This window comes from Copadichromis virginalis, linkage group LG13 (genome assembly GCF_057382275.1).
Source record: "Copadichromis virginalis isolate Kocher_CV1m ecotype Utaka linkage group LG13, C_Virginalis_male_GT1.1, whole genome shotgun sequence".
Lineage (NCBI taxonomy): Eukaryota > Metazoa > Chordata > Actinopteri > Cichliformes > Cichlidae > Copadichromis > Copadichromis virginalis.
In genome coordinates this window covers 12,734,431-12,754,751 of record NC_140630.1, presented here as the reverse complement: position 1 = coordinate 12,754,751, position 20,321 = coordinate 12,734,431, and the positions used below count along the sequence as shown (strand labels likewise).

Here is a 20,321-nt window from a genome sequence, read left to right as displayed (position 1 = left end):
AACATATATTTTGTTTTGTGTAGTGGTATAATTACAGTGTGAGACCAAGAGAAAGAGGAGGGCAGATAGTCATATTTTAACCCCTGATTAGCCACCACCACTCGTTATTATTCCATGTACTGTGTTTTAGACAGACGGTATATATTATAGTTATTATTTTACTGTTAGAAGATGTTTCATAAGTGGCATCATATTTATCATCACTACATTGTTTGGGAAAATGAACCAAAATACAGGCTAATGAGGGTATTTGTGCTGTAAGATTACCTGTATTGATTTAAAATGAATAGTAATACTTTGATGCTAAGCCCCTGCTTAAATGTATCTACTCGCAAAAGCGATCAGATCTCTAACAGAGGCCTCTAACTAATATATGCTACAAAGAGAGTATAAATGGGTAGAATTTCTCTAAACTGAAGTCACTCGATAAGGAGACAAATTATTATGGATGCTTTTTATTAGTCATTCCAAGAGCTTTGTTAACTCTACTGACTTGAGATTTCTGAGATGTGGGGAATATTTTGTATCATAATCCAATTTCAAAATCTAAAAGAGAGTCTGAACAAAAATGTATATTTTACATTTATGAATGAGATGGAATTCTGCAGATCTTTAATCAACAAATGCCGGATTAACGCAATGCAGATTTCATCAATACCACAAAAGATCTGGAGGAACTGGTCAACACTCCATAACAGGAAGATAAACTGTTGTCTGAAAACTTGTAACATGCTGTAACAAAACAAAAATAAAAAAATACAAAAAAAAGGTTTATAATCCCATGAAGAGCAAAGGGAAAGCTACCATGCGATAACTATTCTATGAACTGATAGAAAAATTGGACTTCAAAGTCAACATTCAAACCCATAGCAAATGTTTCCACGGGGAAACCGTGTCAGCCATGGATACGGCAGCAGAAAAGAGGATTAACGTGGAATTAAAGGTCTGATTTTTGGACATGTTTACCCAAGCGTAATTTCTGAACACAAATCTGCAACTGAAAGTTTTAGATATCAAAACTTGACCCTTGCGCAGACTCCCTTTATCAGTCCCCCCCCCCCCCCCCCCCATTTTTACTCTGGAAACTTACCAACTACTCTTGTTTTCTGTCTGGCCCTCACATATCTTTTTTAATAATGGTATGAATCTTTTTTTAGAGCAGTTGGAAAAGATAGATTGAGAGAGACTAAGAAAGGCCCCATGAAAATGCTCTAACATTCATTTCAGCTCTAACTTACATTGAAACTAAAGCGGGACTCCCTTTTGGATTGAAGCAATGCTGAAATGAGCACATCATGATCAAAGGGCTCAGAGGTTTTTACTGAGCCGTCAAGCTGCGCTCCAATTCAAGCGGAAAAGCTTGAGAAATGGCTATGCTACCAGCTTATGTTTACTCAAAATTGAGATGAGTCTGTTTAAGTAATCAGTGTTATTCTTGCAACAATAACGTCAGTTAATTATATGCAATACAGATTTTTTTTTTGCAAATTTGTAATGTTTCAGACACTGAGTGTTATGCACAGCAATTACAGCTACACAGAGAGAAAGGGAGCGAGGCAGAAAGGGAGAGCGAGAGAATGGGACATTCTCTTCACATTCTTCTTCCTGGGTCTATATTTAAGTGCTTTAAGCTGAATTTGTCTTTATTCATTCTCTGACTGAAAATATATATTTTCTATGATATCCAGATTTACTGCCATATCTATACAGCAGTAAATCTGTTAATCATGGTTTCATTCTGAAGCACTGCCCATCCATCCCTTTATCCAATTCAAGGTTGTGGAGGGGCTGGAGCTCATCCCAGCTGATAATGGGTAAGAAGCGGGATACACCCTCGATGGGATAGATGGGTCTATCATAGGGCTAAAGTAGAGAAACAGGCAGATATTCACTTTCCCATTCACACCTACAGCCAGTTTAAAATCATCAGTTAACCTACTGTAATATGGATGACTTTGGACTGTGGGAGGAAGGTCTGAGGTGGCCAGAAGGTTTGAACTAAGGCAACAGTGCAACCTTTTGCACCACCATACCACCCACTTACCACTGTGCACTGCGTCTGATAGCAGTTAAATCTAAGCAAGTTCTGAAAAAAGGGCATAGATTCCTTTAAAAAACAACATTTAGTCCTATTTTCTCTGAATAACATAAGCATGTGCATTGAAAGGTTTGTTTGTTGCTGTAAGAAGACAGTGATCAGTACATGATCAGTACAATTATTAATGGGACATCTTGGAAACTATAATAATAAAAACAATCCTACACAATTTAATGAACTGGGCTGCAGACTAAACATACCTGCTGAATCTCTATGAATTTGTGATGCAAATCTTTCATATAAATCTGTTTTTGTATTTTCTGTTTTAATTTGATATTTACACTTAAGCTTATTTAATGTTTGGTAGTGATGTGCGGATCGATCCTGAAATATCGATTCCTCCGATACCAATCATTTATGTTCTAGAATCAATTCTCACATTAAAATATCGATATTTTAGTACTTTAGGGTAAATGTGTAGTTTATCATTAACAGGAACACAGTGGAAAGAAACTACATCATTCGGATTGTCTACATTCAAAGGAACTACTTCCTCTTCCGCCTTTCATACTTATGTGCGAAATACGCTGTATAAATGTCTCGCAGCCACTGGCGTGCACTCACAACAATGGCTGAGCATAATTGGAGTCACGTGTGGACGTATTTTACCTCCACAAACAGCTGACACATGGTTGTCTCATGTGGCAAAAAAGTGAGGTGTTGTGGCCATACATGCCAACCTTGAGACCTCAGAATTAGGGAGATATTCAAAAGGGCTGTTGCTCCTTGCTATCTAAAATATAACCGGGCGCTGACTTAAACTCTCGACCGTCTGTTTAATCAGTTTTCTGTTTGACGTTTATTCAGCTGTGTGAAAACCCCGGAGGAACCCACCCGATGGATTAATAAAATTTAATTTCATTTAATCTAATCACTTTAATCTCAGCCAAACCGATTTACCCACGAACAAATAAAACACTGAAAAAGCCAAACAAGAACATTTTTAAGTTATCAAAGTGACTCATACATCATGTTTAACCCGAGTAGCGAAAGACCGCGGGGGTTTGAAGACGATGTGTCGTCGGCTCAGATATTTGAAGTTTACACAGCTACATTCTCACCTGAAAATATGTTAAAGGTTTTTTGCGACCAAGAAAGAGAACTAAGAGTAATATTAAAACTAAGTAGCTGCCGTCATTGTTGGAAACTGGAATTGGCTGAATTCTGCGATATGGTTTTTCAATTTTGTTGTCCTGGTGGAAAATCGGGAGAAATTCGGGAGAATGGTGGCTCCGGGAGATTTTTGGGAGGGGCGCTGAAATTCGGGATTCTCCTGGAAAAATCGGGAGGGTTGGCATGTATGGTTGTGGCAACATCAACAACCTTGTCAAACACCTCAGAGTAAATCATATCACAGAATATGAGGAGAATATGTTGAGGCGAACTGAAGAGGAGGAGAGGGACAGGCGCTGCTAGGGCGAGACAGACGTCTCTCACTGAATCCTTTAGTGCTGCAGGCAGGCAAGGTGTTCAAATAGCGCACAACTTCAGTTTTTTTTTATTTCTATGTGATGAACTCTGCATTGTTAAGTGATAAGAACAAGTAATCTGATGTCCTGTAATCATTATGACGCTATAATTTGAGATACAATAAATAAAATAAGTTTTTGTACAAAGTATCGGTATCGGATCAGTATCGTCGATACCACCCTGAATATTACCTGGTATTGGATCGGAAAGGAAATCAGTGGTATCGCACATCACTAATGTTTGGTTCTGATATATTTGCCTTTTTATTGTGCACTTTCTGAAAACCCCTGTTTGCTGTCATTCTTTGTATGAGTAAGAACATGTTGCATCACTTTGTTTTGACAGTAAAAAAAAAAAGAGGAATGGAAGCACAATCATTAATACAGTTCTAATATGAAGAGTCTGGTCTAAATAGGAAGTGGACGGGGAAGACTGAAATGGACATACAGCCTTGGAATGATTATTACCTCAGCCCGGACTCTGTGAATGGACTCAAATACTGAACAGTGAGTGCATTTCTGGCTTACATCACCATCACATGTGTCTACATGCATTTTGCTTTTGGGATTATACAGCTTTGTGTACTTAGAATGGAGAAAGATCAAAATGCAACAACTGGAATAATAACACAGAATAGCAAGGCTTGATAAATAAAAAGTGAAAAATCAGTATTTGCACAATATACAAGGATTAAATTAGTTTTTGTTTTTTTTGTCAGAGGCCCAACTTATTATTATCCCGAACTTTAACTTACTGGCTAAACAAATCATGATTATCAATTAATAACTGGGAAAATAAAGCATATTTTTAAGGAAAATATTAATGTCTGACCATGTATGATTTCTTTAGTTGATGTCAATTAGAAATCAGCAGCTGCTATTTATGCGAATAACTGAGAAATAACCACAAATAATGTTTTTACATTTTCTGCTCCCTATGTTTTTCTTCTGTTTTTTATTATTGGTACTTTGGGAGCTTTAAACATGTAAAAGTATTCCTTTACTGCTATGTACTGTCACTGGACACCTCTGTAGTTACACCATGCTAGTGTTGGACTGGACTGTCTTTTGCCTTCAGAACTGCCTTAATTCTTCATGTCATAGATTCAATGAGGTACTGGAAATACTCTTAATACTCTATCTATCTATGCATGCCAAATTCTGGCTCTACTATTAAAATGTTACCACAGAAATTGAGACACATAAGGCCAGGCAACATTTCTCCAATCGTCTTTTGTCCAGTTTTGGAGCTTGTACAAACTGTAGCCCCAGTTTTAGTTTTTTTGCAGACACGAAGGATATCTGATGTGTTCATCTCCTGCTGCAGTCCATCTGTTGACATGTTGTGTGTTCAGAGATGCTCTTCTGCGTACTTTGGTTGTAACAAGTGTTTATTTGATTTATTGTTGCCATCCAATCACCTTCCCCCAGTCTGCCATTCTCCTCTGACATCTGCCATCAGAAAGGTATTTACATCTATAGAACTGCTGATCACTGGTTATTCTCTCTTTTTGGACCATTCTCAGCAAACTCTAGAGATTGCCCTGTGGGAATATCCAATTAAATTAAATTAACAGTTTCTGACATACTCCGACCACCCTGCCTGACACTAACAACCACGACATGTTCAGAGTATCTCTTTCTTTCTTCCCCTACTGATGTTTAACATGTCTACACGTCTCAACGGAGTTGCTGCGAAGTGATTGACTTCTTTGTATTAATGAGAAGCTGAGCAGCTATACCTTATGAAATGACCAGTAAGCGCGTATACACTCTATTGTCTATTATTATTTAAATATTGGTAAATGGTAAATGGCCTGTATTTATATAGCGCTTTACTAGTCCCTAAGGACCACACACTGGTGATGGCAAGCTACATTGTAGCCACAGCTGCCCTGGGGCGCACTGACAGAGGCGAGGCTGCCGGACACTGGCGCCACCGGGCCCTCTGACCACCACCAGTAGGCAACGGGTGAAGTGTCTTGCCCAAGGACACAACGACCGAGACTGTCCAAGCCGGGGCTCGAACCGGCAACCTTCCGATTACAAGGCGAACTCCCAACTCTTGAGCCACGATCATCCCTAAATATTCTCTGTATTATCTTCTATTACTTTTCCACTTTAATTTATTTTTTAAATCACTCTCTACTCTTATTAGAGCCAATAAATGGAGGTCATATGTACTTTTACTCCCTGTGAAATTAGCTGTTATGTTAGCTGGCAGTGTTAAAGACCTTGTGGTGTAAATGTAGTATTAATAGAGATGAAATCAGGCAACACAATAAGACATGCATTAAAAAAGGACATGACGTAGAAGTCTTCCATACGTTTCCTATGATGTGCTGCAGGCTTGCTAAAAACTCCATGGGAAATACCCTTTGTGTTTGTCTATGTCCAGACTCTCTCTGTGTTATAAATGCATGTTTTACATAGGAACCACCCCCTACTTGGGACCAAAAGCAGCCTAATCAATCTTACACCTAATACCAGGCTAATTCGCTCCTTCTTTAACAGCGATATGGTCACCACAGGGAGGACAGAGACAGATGTAGCTGCTCCACAGTCATTACTAAGTGCAGGTAACTCTGACAGACCTGCCAAGGAGCATCCTGAAAAATCAACCCTTCTTTTAGATTTCCTATAATCTTGACTCAGTTGTCTATTATGCTCTTCTTGTTATAATAAAAGGACAAGATAATTTCTAAGAAGCTTTTATTTGCAGATAGTCTTCCCACTGTCCTTCCACCCCCACAGAATCAATACTTGGCTTCCTTTAGGATACACTCAGTTATGAGTAGCTATTGTGTAAAACACACCCTAAATGGCATACACAGAGGCATACACATAACACATCACAAACCTTTAAAATGATACTTAAGGTTTAGAAAAATCTCTTTCCCCCCATGAAAGGCTTAAGCAGAGTTATTTTTGTGGCATTTTCTGGCCTTTTGGAACCTTTTATTTTACAACTCATCACAAGAAAGACATGAATATGAGTACAAATGCTGAAATGTTTCACTCAAATCCACAAATTTAAACCTTGTAGTGCTATTACAAAAGTGTGCCTAAACCTTCAGTAACTCTGGAAATCATATATGCCATGATTGTTACAAAACTACAGTCAAATAAGGTGAAGACATTTGACTTTAAGCCAAAAATGACGGCATCACAAATGAGGTAGTTCTCCTTTCCCTCATTTTTAAGTCCTTATTCATGGTAGTGCTAGAGCAGGACCAGAAAATTCAGCTAGACAGATATTCATTAGTTGGATTGGATTGAATTTTGAGATTTAGATATTCAATTTTTAGATTCTTAGAAATGTAATTTCAGCTTGAGTGTCCCTCTAAAGAAGCATTCCTGACCAAGTGCAGGCTCACCTCCGTTCACCTCGGCTTTGCCAAATTAGTGATCTTGCTGTTAGATTTAGTGATTTTCTTTTTAAAAGAACAAATGCATTGACTTCTTGGCTAAACTGTTGTCAGTACTGTGCCACAAGTGTGAGGTTTTCCCCTTTCTCACACTACTCTGTGGATCTACTCTGTTGCACAAGTGGCAGAACCTGTGACGTCTGCACACGCACGGTGTTGTTCTCATGATTTGTTACCGAGATAAAGGGTGTGCAGTGTGTGAGAGGGGCAAAAAAGAAATGCAAAAATGCAATCTATTGCTACTCTTTCTCTCATTAAAAGTGGTCACTAAACGTAAAATAATGGAACAACCATGATCTTTATTTTATGTTCATGGCCATTTTGTCAAAGGTGTGGCAGATATAAAATCAGCAAACCTGATGATGATGTCATAGTCTGCACACCTATACCATGAAGTCCTGGTGGCTAAAGTCTTGAATATTTGCTGTTAATGACTGTCTGCTTAATACTTGTAATGCAAGTGTAAGTCAGCTTTCTCTCTCTCACACACACACAGACACACACTCTCACACAATATTAATCCAATTTGTGTTTGAGCAGTAAAAAGCTACCATTTAGTAATCACATCTTTTAAGTAGCTTATTGAGCAGGTGTGTGGTAGGTAGGCATGTTAAGCTAGATTATCACCTAAGCATAGCATGATTGACTTATTCAGTTTTTTGCTTTCTGCTTAATGGTGTCTAAAAATAAACAGGTATGTTTACAATGGAAAATTTAAAGTCAGGGCAAAAATTCAACCCATAACTGCAAATTTAGTGAAAAAGAAAGCTACCTTCAGCTGCTCCTTTATTCACAAGAGGACACCACAGCAGTTAGCACCCCAGGTTTTACGTGGGATGCTCTAAATAACCCCAAAGGGACTTGTATTCCTTCCTAGTTTTAAACTGGGAAGCTTTTGCTTGTTACGTGAATGTGTAAACCACTAGACTACTGAGACACATAACTTTAGTTAAATTAATATATAAAAAGTCAGCAGGGGCAGTCATCTTTGTATGAAAGTTTCATTTTGAATGTAGTCTGTTTGAAAAGAACGCACAAAAGGCTGCACAGTCCTTGATGGCAAAGTCTCGCTTTGCTATCAAAAAGTTTGTTTTTCAGTGGAAGAGATTAATTTTCATGGCCTTTACATGAACTGGATCTGTTTGGCCCTTCTCACAAAAAAAAAAGAAAAGAAAAAAAGCTGAAGTATCAGATACCCTTCTGTTTTGTCAGAGAGCATGACTTAAATCAGCAAAAGTAGGGCAGGCTGAAAGAAACAAAACAGCATAAGATATAAAAACTGCTCCTGAATGAAAAACACAAAAATTAGACTAAAGAAAGAAGAAAAAGAAGAAAAACAACAAGAGCAAAGCTGAAAGGATCTGTTGGGTAGCAATAAGCTGTTATAGGATTATCATATAATTTTGCTTTCTTCTATTTATCTGACGGCACAAAAGCCAAAACCACAAGGATGTTTCACAGCTGTAAAACAGTGTTGTCCAGCTTCTCTTAGAGCTATAGAAGTATAAGCAGGTTATCTCTGTTATTTATGAAAGAAATTATGGAATATGGTCTCTCAGAACTGAGAATCAAATTATACGTAGAAAATGTACAATGACAAATGTAACCAGAAGAGGTGAAGCTGTAGAAGTTGTTTACATAATGTGCTTTTTATGCAACTGATGCATTGGTGGAGACTGGAATGAATTGGCTCCCCTGACACGCTTCATTACACTGAGCTATATATTTTACCCCTGAGGTCAGGGAAGCCACTTGTTTAAGCTGTAATAAAGCACAAATCTCACCCCGTACACTTCTAATGTAGAGTAAGGTGTTAGTCTCACAATTCAGGTGGCTGATACCCAGAAATCCTACCAGTGGCTGGACAAAGCTGGACTGAAAGACAGCACAGAGGCACTAATCATGGCAGCACAAGAACAAGCTCTGAGCACAAGATCCATAGAGGCTGGGGTCTATCACACCAGGCAAAACCCCAGGTGCAGGCTGTGTAAAGATGCCCCAGAGACAATCCAGCACATAACAGCAGGGTGTAAGATGCTAGCAGGCAAGGCATACATGGAACGCCATAACCAAGTGGCCGGCATAGTGTACAGGAACATCTGTGCCGAGTATAACCTGGAAGTCCTGGGGTCAAAATGGGAGATGCCCCCAAGGGTGGTGGAGAATGACCAAGCTAAGATCCTGTGGGACTTCCAGATACAGACGGACAAAATGGTGGTGGCTAACCAACCGGACATAGTGGTGATAGACAAACAGAAGAAGACGGCCGTAGTGATCGATGTAGCGGTTCCGAATGACAGCAATATCAGGAAGAAGGAACATGAGAAGCTGGAGAAATACCAAGAGCTCAGAGAAGATGTGGAGGGTGAAGGTGACAGTGGTAATCGGAGCACTAGGTGCGGTGACTCCCAAGCTAGGCGAGTGTCTCCAGCAGATCCCGGGAACAACATCAGAGATCTCTGTCCAGAAGAGCGCAGTCCTGGGAACAGCTAAGATACTGCGCAGGACCCTCAAGCTCCCAGGCCTCTGGTAGAGGACCCGAGCTTGAAGGATTGACTGCCCACAGGGGTGAGCGGGGAGTTTGTTTTATATATATATATATATATATATATATATATATATATATAGCAGTTGTCAGCCACCTCCTGTACATGGATGACATCAAGCTGTATGCCAAGAGTGAACGAGACATCGATTCACTGATCCACACTACCAGGCTATACAGCAATGACATTGGAATGTCGTTCGGACTGGAGAAGTATAGTCGGATGGTAACAAAGAGTGGGAAGGTAGTCAGAACTGAGGGGATTGAACTACCAGAAGGCAACATTGCAGACATAGAGGACAGTTACAAGTACTTGGGGATCCCGCAGGCGAATGGGAACCATGAAGAGGCCGCTAGAAAAGCTGCAACCACCAAGTACCTGCAGAGGGTCAGGCAAGTCCTGAGGAGTCAGCTGAATGGTAAGAACAAGATCCGGGCCATCAACACGTACGCCCTGCCCGTGATCAGGTACCCTGCTGGGGTAATAGGCTGGCCAAAGGAGGAGATAGAAGCCACTGACATAAAGACAAGAAAGCTCCTTACCATGCATGGAGGGTTTCACCCCAAGTCCAGCACCCTGAGGCTGTACGCTAAGCGGAAGGAAGGGGGCCGGGGACTGGTGAGTGTCAGCACCACAGTCCAGGATGAGACAACGAACATCCAAGAATACATTGGGAAGATGGCCCCAACTGACCGAGTGCTCAGTGAATACCTCAGGCAGCAGAAACCCAAGAAAGAGGAGGGAGACGAGGAACCATCATGGAAGGACAGGCCCCTGCACGGTATGTACCACCGGCAGATAGAGGAGGTGGCTGATATCCAGAAATCCTACCAGTGGCTGGACAAAGCTGGACTGAAAGACAGCACAGAGGCACTAATCATGGCAGCACAAGAACAAGCTCTGAGCACAAGATCCATAGAGGCTGGGGTCTATCACACCAGGCAAGACCCCAGGTGCAGGCTGTGTAAAGATGCCCCAGAGACAATCCAGCACATAACAGCAGGGTGCAAGATGCTAGCAGGCAAGGCATACATGGAACGCCATAACCAAGTGGCCGGCATAGTGTACAGGAACATCTGTGCCGAGTATAACCTGGAAGTCCCGAGGTCAAAATGGGAGATGCCCCCAAGGGTGGTGGAGAATGACCGAGCTAAGATCCTGTGGGACTTCCAGATACAGACGGACAAAATGGTGGTGGCTAACCAACCGGACATAGTGGTGATAGACAAACAGAAGAAGACGGCCGTAGTGATCGATGTAGCGGTTCCGAATGACAGCAATATCAGGAAGAAGGAACACGAGAAGCTGGAGAAATACCAAGGGCTCAGAGAAGAGCTCGAGAGGATGTGGAGGGTGAAGGTAACGGTGGTCCCCGTGGTAATCGGAGCACTAGGTGCGGTGACTCCCAAGATAGGCGAGTGGCTCCAGCAGATCCCGGGAACAACATCGGAGATCTCTGTCCAGAAGAGCGCAGTCCTGGGAACAGCTAAGATACTGCGCAGGACCCTCAAGCTCCCAGGCCTCTGGTAGAGGACCCGAGCTTGAAGGATAAACCGCCCGCAGGGGCGTGCTGGGTGTTTTTTTTTATATATATATATATATATATATATATATATTCACACTGTTAAAAAGAGAGAAGCCAACACTGATAATGTGATCTGAGCTCCTGTGCTGTGAGGAGTTTCTATATTTCATTTTTGCAGTTCCATCACTGATCTGACAGAATTTCACACTGCTGTCATGAAACGAAAGTGTTATGTAATACAGCCCGGTATAAGAGGCAAAAATATATATATATATAATAAATAAGATGAAATGTAGTTCCTTTACTAACAGCACTAACAACCATCTGTCACCTTGTAGTTCAACTCCAGGTTTATGCCTTTACTAACCTTTTCTATATCATTTAATAATAAAAATCATTTGATAACTCAGTCAAAGTTCAGAGAAAGTGTCTGACTTTTCTGCCTACAGAGAGTCTTTCAGAAAGTGAAACATTTTCAAACCTAAACATAAATCAGTATTTATCATGAGCATTTTAGTCCACTGGCTGAATCAAGTAAATGCAGTGGACCGGTGACGTCTAATTAAATGTTTTAGTTTTTTACTTTTCACTGTTTGCCCAGATTATGATTAGTTAAGCAAATTCAACTATCACTACATTGCACATTTCACACTGACTGCTTTTTGATTGGGATAAGGTACTGAGTAAATCAGCCAAATAAACATATGAACATGACTGAATATGGACACGAAGCAATATTATTAAAAAGTTTGTAGAATAGTTGATGTTCAAGTCTATTTAACCTTTTTTTCAGACCACAATGTATACATATATGTGTACGTATATATGTATATATATATATATATATATATATATATATATATATATACATATTGTATATGTATATAAATGACGTTAATGCCATAACCGCAATAACGTGGTAAATCTCCATTAGCAACTTAGCGTAGATCACCCTGTGCGTGGGGGGTGGGCGGTTTTAACAATATTAACAATATTAATGTTAAAATCGCTAGTACATACATATATGTACACATATATCTGTACGTCACTTTAATTAAAAGATGTACTGGACAAAAGCACATTGCAGCTTAAGAAAATACATAGATGTTGACTCGATGTAGCTGTAAATACTCATAACACATCCTAAGGGCATAATAGTGTCACAGTGTCTTATTAACTTTAGAAATGGAAAAAGTCCTAATCAACAAGTTTAGCTGAAAGGGCTAAACTTTGATATTGGCTAAAATATACCTATGAAAACCAACCTCTCAGCATCCACTGTCAGTAGTTCTTGTTTTATATGTCAATATTTTGATAATTTTATACATTTTCTGGCTTCTTAATTTCATAAAAAATATCTTCTTTAATTTATTATTCTATTGGTACCAGTGCAAAAAAAGTATCCCAGAATTCCCACAGAAATGTAACTCAAATCAACATATGTAAGAGCTCGACATTCACTGAAAGCCTAGACAGATTAACAGACAGCACTTTTCTTTGCAGACAGTTGTGTCAGTCACTGTTGCACTGCTTTAAAGCAGACACCACAGGTATTTGGACTGTTCTGTGATGAGGATCATAATTAGCCGCTACATTCCTTAATTAAATGAGTTCAGAGCTAAATAGTGTAACACAAGCACACATGTCAGTGGTGCTGACTTTGTAGTGTCTAATTTAGCAGACTTAAAAAAGGCTACTTTGTTAGAACAGCTTCTTGATGAGCCAAGTCTTCTTCATGTGATATGCATACCGCAATGTGCAAAATTCTGAGTTATTTTGAATGTTCTGATTTTTATCCACCACACAACACCATATGTGACGTGTCTGACTGGTCCTAAATGTTTTTCTGCAGCAGGAGAAAGAGACCAAGTAACCAGCCAGTGCTAAAAACCTATCTTTAGTGACTGGATGGACAGTGTCCTGCAACAGATGGCATGGCCTCCAAAGAGCCCTGATATGAACATCACTGAGTCAGTCCCAGATTACATGTAGAGACAGAAGCAACTGAGACAGCCTGAATCCACAAAAGGACTATGGAAAGTTTTCCAGGGTGTTTAGAACAACTTACTAACAAAGAACAAAAAAAACAAATAAACCCAAACAAACTGTACTTAGGAGAATTTGCACTGTTTCAAAGAAAACCACAGGCAAGTAAGAATCTGATTGGGATTTTTCTTTCTGTTTACTTTTGTTTGCTTATCAACAGAAAAGCCAGCATGATATGTGGCACTACTTTTCTAACCATTGTCTCTTTCCTTTTAATGGCAATAATTATTTGAACGCCGCTTTAGGTTACCTCTAACTAAATTTATAGTACATTATGCTGACTAGGATATGTGTAGTGAACAAGGACAAAATAAAGCCTTAACATTTCCCAAACTGCACATGAATCTATTAAAGTATGATGATTGGAATTGAGACACACAAACAATGGCTTTGCTGGATAGAAAGACAGACAGTTAGTCAGAGATTTTAAGCTATCCACTCTATATAGCTAACAAAACACATGGCAGGCAGTCAAGCTCATTATAAAAAGGACAGTTAGCACTGGTTACCACAGATAGGCAGCGAGCCAGTGACAAAGAAAGATCTATAGCAAAACAGATGGTCAGACACATGCTGACCCCATGAGACAGACATATAGAGAGCTAGTTAGTCAGATAGACAGCTAGTCAGAAAGAAAAGCAAGGCAGCTTGTCAAAATGAAGCACAGACAGGTTTCCTTCTGTAGTGGACTTTCATTGATCCAACTCAATGCTGAGAGTGCATTTCTGCAAAGAGTAGCAATGACAGAAAGAAATCCAAGGACAGAGCTTTGTAAATGTAAGCCAACATGTCAAACACATAGTGACCAAGTTACAGTTGGGAACTTGCCTGGGGCCCCGGTATTCTGATGGCTTGCTTTACTATACACTATATCAACTTTAGCTCAGTTGTTTTCAGTACTGGAAAAATAAAACAGATTTATACTGCCTTCTGGACTCCACTCTTCCCAGAACTAAAAAGATTAGCCAGCAGAGACAAAGTCTCATCTGATGAATGGCAATGCAGCAAAAGGCTTTATATGCCCACTTCATTCTCCTACCCTTCCACTGCCTTGCCAATCACTCCTTGATCCACAGTGAATTGCCCAAATGTGGGTCACAAAAGGTCTGGTTCACAGGGAACTCATAGTGAAAATAATTAAACAGAAATGAAGAACATTTGAGAATATATAAAGTACTGTTGGGACACATCCTCACAGATGACTGCACCACAAATGAGCCAATTAAGCTCATACTTGTTTCTTCATGACAATACTGCTAAAACTGAATGCAGCAGTGAGATGTCGTTATTTTTTTTTTCCCTCCTGAACTTTTGATTTATTTTTTAACAGCGGGAAGTACAGTATGTGATTGTGTGGGAGTGATGATGTTCCTTCAGCTTACTTCTCCCTTGGTCTATTCTTTTAGGCACATGAATTCTCAGCGTTAATACGGCTTTACTGCAGCAGCAGCCTGATCTTCATCTCAGAAGATAGTTATAGGATATTTACATTTAAATGAAAGCAGTGAAACCATCTTACATACAAATGTCATGTTTATGAGATATATTTGTTGTTAAGGTGCTCTCGTTTTTCCCAACTCACCGTAGTCGCTCTCGTAAAAGATGATGAACTTCTGCCAGTGCAGTTCAGATACAAGAGTGAGCAGGACGTCGCTGATTCGAACAGGTGGCCGTGCAGCCAGTGTGTAGCTCTCTCCGTCTGGGCTCGGGTTGAGCTGACAGGCAGTACGGGGTGCGCCATCCCCATTTCTTTGAATGAAGAGGTGGGGGATGTGCATTGCATCTGTCAGAGACTGCAGGGCACTTGCAGCTGCACAGCCTGTAGATGTAACCAGCGCGAGGATCCCTTGGTTCATCAGCTCGCATGCTGGACAGAAGACAAAAAACAAAACAAAACAGACTTTGTGAATACGCAAAGAAAGAACACAGGAGGGCAAAGCACTGAGAAACATTTTATTGGGAAAATTAGATTAGAAGAAGAAAAGGAATAAGATATGAAAACATAATCAATTCCGACATGGATTTAATTTTAAAATAACATATTTTTTTCCACTTGGTCTTAAAAAAAAAAAAAGATGCTATATCCTACTTAAGATTATTTCTGACCCTTAGTTGAGAAATGATCACTAAAAGTTGGAGGTTTGCCCTAAAGTTATAATATAATGTGTAGCTGAGAGATTCAGTGGAAGATGAGGTTGATGAGTGAGTGTATCTTCTAATCCTTGTCCACAGACAAAAAGGGAAAGCGCTTGCTAACGGAAACTGCTACTTGAAAACAGCAGAGAGCTACCTGAGACTGTGGGGTTCTTATCAAAACAGAAGAGGTGGCTAAGTGGGAAGAATCTGGCATGAATTAAAATCAGGAATATTTTAAGATGTAATGATGCCTCATGTGAGTCCCAGCTTGATATGGTCCTACATATCCTTCACTCTTTCTCTTGGTTTTATGTGTAATGGTGGTGAAAATCTGTAAACAAGCAGGGATTAGGACTGCAGACACATGCTTGTAATGTCTGTGGTGGTTTTAAAGTCCCTACATCTCTATTTACACGTGCAATTTTGGGGGGGGGGATCTATTTTTGATCCTCTTAGGGAAGGTCACCACATCTAGCGGAACAAAATGACACATCTTTCAAAGATGAGGTACTCAACGAGATACTTTTATATCTTCAAATAACTGATTACATTTAACCCTTTAAAGTGTGAACCATGAAATTATTGGTAGAAAATAATATTTTTTTGAAAACTTAGTACTTATTGAACCTTCTTACAGATAAAAAAATATTTATTTATTTTTATTATTATTAAATTATTGTTATATTTGCATCAAATTTGCTAAACCTGTGTAAATGTATTGCATTATGCTATTTTCACAAGCCCTAAGACTCATTCTGACCCCGTATCAGTTTCTCATCTTATATTCCTGTCATGTTTCTAAGATGAAAAAGTGTTAGCCCTTTAATGTTGACCTAACCCTTCCCCCGGAGTATGCTCCCGTTTTCCCTTTGGTTATGAGATGCAAAACAGAGAAAAACACAATCACCACAAAAGAGAAAGTGATAGGAATACAAATGCAAAACAGCTTAAATGAAGAATATTGAATTTGCATTTAATTTCAAGCTCTATCTCTGTTATGTGCTGCATAATCATCTACTACAGGGATTGTCGAATTTTGCATGTGACATGGGACAGTCTATGACAAATGCTACTTTTAAAATTCAACTCACTGTCTCTCGCACAGCAGGGCTTTTATAATTGCACAAACAGCTGAGCATAATGTACAAAACAGCAATTAAATGTTCTCTCACTGAATTTAATAATACTTCCTAATTATATGGTCTACTTCAGTGTCTACAGAATCTGGCACAAAGGAAAAATGATGCGGTCTAATACCAAATTATATCATTCAAACCCCTTCATAATAAGTACACAAACATATCATAAACATGAAAGTAAGATGTGATATTAAAACCTTCGTGCAAAAGTGAAAAAAAGAGAAAGGTTTTTGTGATGAAAATAAATGAGAATAAGGGTCTGAGAAGAAGTGGTGAGGCGAGATGATACTGAATGGAGACATAGTGGGAGAGGACTGTGGATGTGTGTGTGAGAAAGTATGGCAGAAGAGCTGGACTATTAATGTGACAAATGGCGATTTCATCTGCTGACTGCATGCACATGACTACATTAGTGCACTCTAAATCACGACTAGAGGAAGTATGAGGAAACTAAGTAACATACTAAATAGGAGACTGAATGAAGGAATATCAGGCATCTCAGGTAGACGGGCATGCACTGTATTCCAACCCGTTCTCACTCCCAAAGCGTAACATTTTACGCTAGGTGACAAATCGTCACCATATTACGTTTTCGGCTACCCAACACGTTCCTAAATGACGACCTCGGAAAACAGAGGAAATATGAGAACCCTCTGGACTGAATCTACACATGTTCGCTCTTTTTCTTCAAATCGCTTAGAAACACGCTATTTAACATCATTAAAGTCCTGGTTACGGTCAGGAATAAGGTTATGGTCAGGGCTAGGGATAAGGTTAGGTTTAGGGCTGGAACGTCTATTACCGCGGGAGCGTCATTGCACTGGATTCCAGCCATAACCCGCCGCGTACCCTAAGAACGCCGAAGGTCTCCTTTCGCGTTCCTCAGGAACGCCGCGGGACGAGACAAAACGTCGACATGTTACGCCTCGGGAGTGAGAACGCTCTGTGTATTCGTGGTTGTAGTGGTTTAAGTAAAACAAGAAAAAAAGAATAAGAATAGAAATGTGAGAGAATTAGGAAAGGGGTGCGGGAGTAGTGGAGAGATTATTTGTAGCTTTTTGCATGAATGCTCAGGGGAATTCAAGAAAATGTTCCTCAGGCCAGGAAGTGTCTTACAGTTTGTACATGAGTGGGAGAGACAGACAGACAGTCATACATGCAAGCCAAGGTGTGCAAAAGGGCATTTGGCAAATTTTCTGTAGGGCACCATGAAATACCTTTATGTTGCCCAAGTCATGCCAGCAGCAGTGATCAAATCTAGTACATGCTTCAACTTGGATACAACATCTAAATGTGTCTGTTGGCAACAACAATATGTATTGAACTACACACTGGAAACAGTCTGCTCCCAAGAGTTACCGATTCTCTTTTAACAAGTTTCACTCTCAGGTGCAGCCTACTCACTACAAACTTTACAGAGTTGGGAAGGGTGTAATATTGGCTTGAATTCCAGCTTCCTGTGCCATTAAGATACTTGTAATAGACCTGGATCAGTTTGTCCATTGACAGAACATACCGGGTATATGAATTCTAAGTTGAAATGATGAGTTTGGGACTGTCCATTTCAGATTTTGGTGAATACAGAAAAGAAGAAATGCATAGTTTGCACATTTCATTGATTACCAAGGGACAGCCATTTTTTAAAATGAAGGCAAGGGCAGGAAGTATAACATTCCAAGGGTTTATGGGTAATAAAACACATTTCTGCGAGTATTAAGCAGTAGCATAATAAACTGCAGTATAAATAAACGACTGGTTGCACAAATGACTTTTCTAATGTAAGGCAGAACAGAAGAAAATTATAATAAAAAAAAAAAAACCCAAAAAGGAGCAAACATAACAAAAACTTTAGTATCTGGTATATTTTAAACTAATCTGAACACCTTTATTTTTATTTTAAGTGTGAGATTCAAAGCTCAAAAGCAGAGCTTTACAAGGAAAGCACTGGCTGATTTTAGGATATCAGTGAAAGGTGAATCCCGAGGACTGAGTGACATGGAATTAAAATGAGAACCTTTCATTTTAATGTTTCACACTGTGTGCCTGAAATACAAGTACTGAGCCAGGTTAGAACTGGGAATTTTATTTTATCATCGCATCTGAGCAAACATAATCATCCCCAAAATGTTAAACGTGCAATTTATTGACTGATTATAAATTTGTATTTTGTGCTTCATGTATAGTGTAATTATTTACCTAATGTTCCATCAACTGTCATGCAGTGAACTGGAATCGTCACCTTCATTTGTGCTATAGGATCAGGACAGAGTCACCTCCCCTAACCTCTGTGTTTCAGGTGCTTTTAGCAGGCTGTGGCTAAAGTGTCTTCAGCCATTTTGGCTTCGTAATGGACACCCCAGGCCCATTATACAGCAGACAGCCAACTGACAGGAGGGAGGAGTACTCTATAGTCATTGGCAAGGATGATAATGGTGGAATAATGACTCTTAAATGTTCCCCCTGAAGTCGACAGAGGCCATCCTTCATTTCCTGCAAGCTATCTGACAACCAGAATCAGCATACAACAGCACTCTTATTCATGTGTCATATAAAAAAACCTCACTTTTCCAGAATAACACATGCAAAATGCTCTAAATTCACATAGTTGATTAACATTTACTTTAACTAATTGGAAGAATTTATAAACTACAAATTAAGGCACATGATGCTACAAAGTAACAGCTCAAATGGGGAAGCAGAAGTTACTGTATTTGGAAAGAGAGATTCAGTAATCTATCATGGCCACGGTGGAGAATTCGTCATTTTCTTCTATCAGTAACGATATGGTTGATCGATGGACAATGAATTCAGTAGGTGTATGAATTTTTAAACACTTTTAATCAAAGCTGCATATCTTTAAAAACTTGATAAACCTCTCATCACAGTAAAATACATTCCTCCCTGATCAGCAAAAGCACATGGCATTTTTCTGCTCAAGTCCTCGCCTCATCCGACCAGTTCAGTTTTGTGCAGATGGGCCATGGAGCGAGAAAATTATCATCAAGACACCAGACTGAAAAAAGACACTGCAATCTGTTTTCCCACGAAAACGGGATGTCATCAGTGTCTCGCCCTCATTTTACCAATGTAATATGAAGGGATGAAACAAAACACCACACCACTGCCTTGGTGAATATTGCATAAATTGGGCCTGTCTCAGTGATTTCACAGCCTAAATAAGACAGTCTCATTTAGTTTGCTCTGACTCAGAGCTCGATCCTAGGATACAAAGGAGGGAATCAACACTGAGATAAATGCTGCGTGTTGTCAACGCAACTCTTCCCTACAGTGACAGTGGTGTAACTCTGATCTAATTGAGACAGCTTGTAATACAAGATTCAGAATAAAATGCTTTATCTTCATTTATGCTGGGAGATTTTATATTAATCTGGGATTATTTGTCAGAGTATTAAGGTGCTACAATGCTTTTTGCTGTTTTGATAATAAGCGCACATCTATTTATTCTGAATATCAAAATCATGACATTTCACTATTAACTTGAATGTAATTAAAACAGATTTTAATGAATTATTGATTTAACAAATTTTCCACATAGAAAATACCACAGCTTGAATATTCTATTGAATATTCAAGCTTTAAATAATAATTTAAACCCACCATATGTTTATATTCAAACTTCTACTTGGATCAAACTCAACTCCGTCAGCACACTGATTACTATATGAAGGGCACGGACTGAAATGCTCTGCTGCTGAATTAGTCATTGATGGCTTTGGAACACAGTGGACTTCTTTTTATGTATTAGCTGTTGGATAATTTGCAAGAGCTTTAAAATGTCCATATTGTGCACAGCTAAGAGGAGACGGGATGTTTTGTCTCATTTCTTATAAATGGGTCCTTCCACACTGCTTTTGGCAGCTTCCCACAACATAATAGGACTTCACCACACAGAAGGGACAAATGGGAGAGATCA

General features: G+C 39.5%; 1 protein-coding gene across 4 annotated transcripts in view; it reads right to left on the bottom strand.

The window, feature by feature from the left end:
• grid1a (glutamate receptor, ionotropic, delta 1a) overlaps positions 1-20,321 on the bottom strand; it is a 290,493-nt gene that overhangs the window by 85,650 nt on the left and 184,522 nt on the right. For all 4 annotated transcript variants that reach the window (XM_085477354.1, XM_085477350.1, XM_085477351.1 and 1 more), the window contains exon 3: positions 14,695-14,979. In XM_085477354.1, coding sequence (XP_085333480.1) covers positions 14,695-14,979 — 285 coding nt within the window. The remainder of the gene's footprint in view (positions 1-14,694; positions 14,980-20,321) is intronic.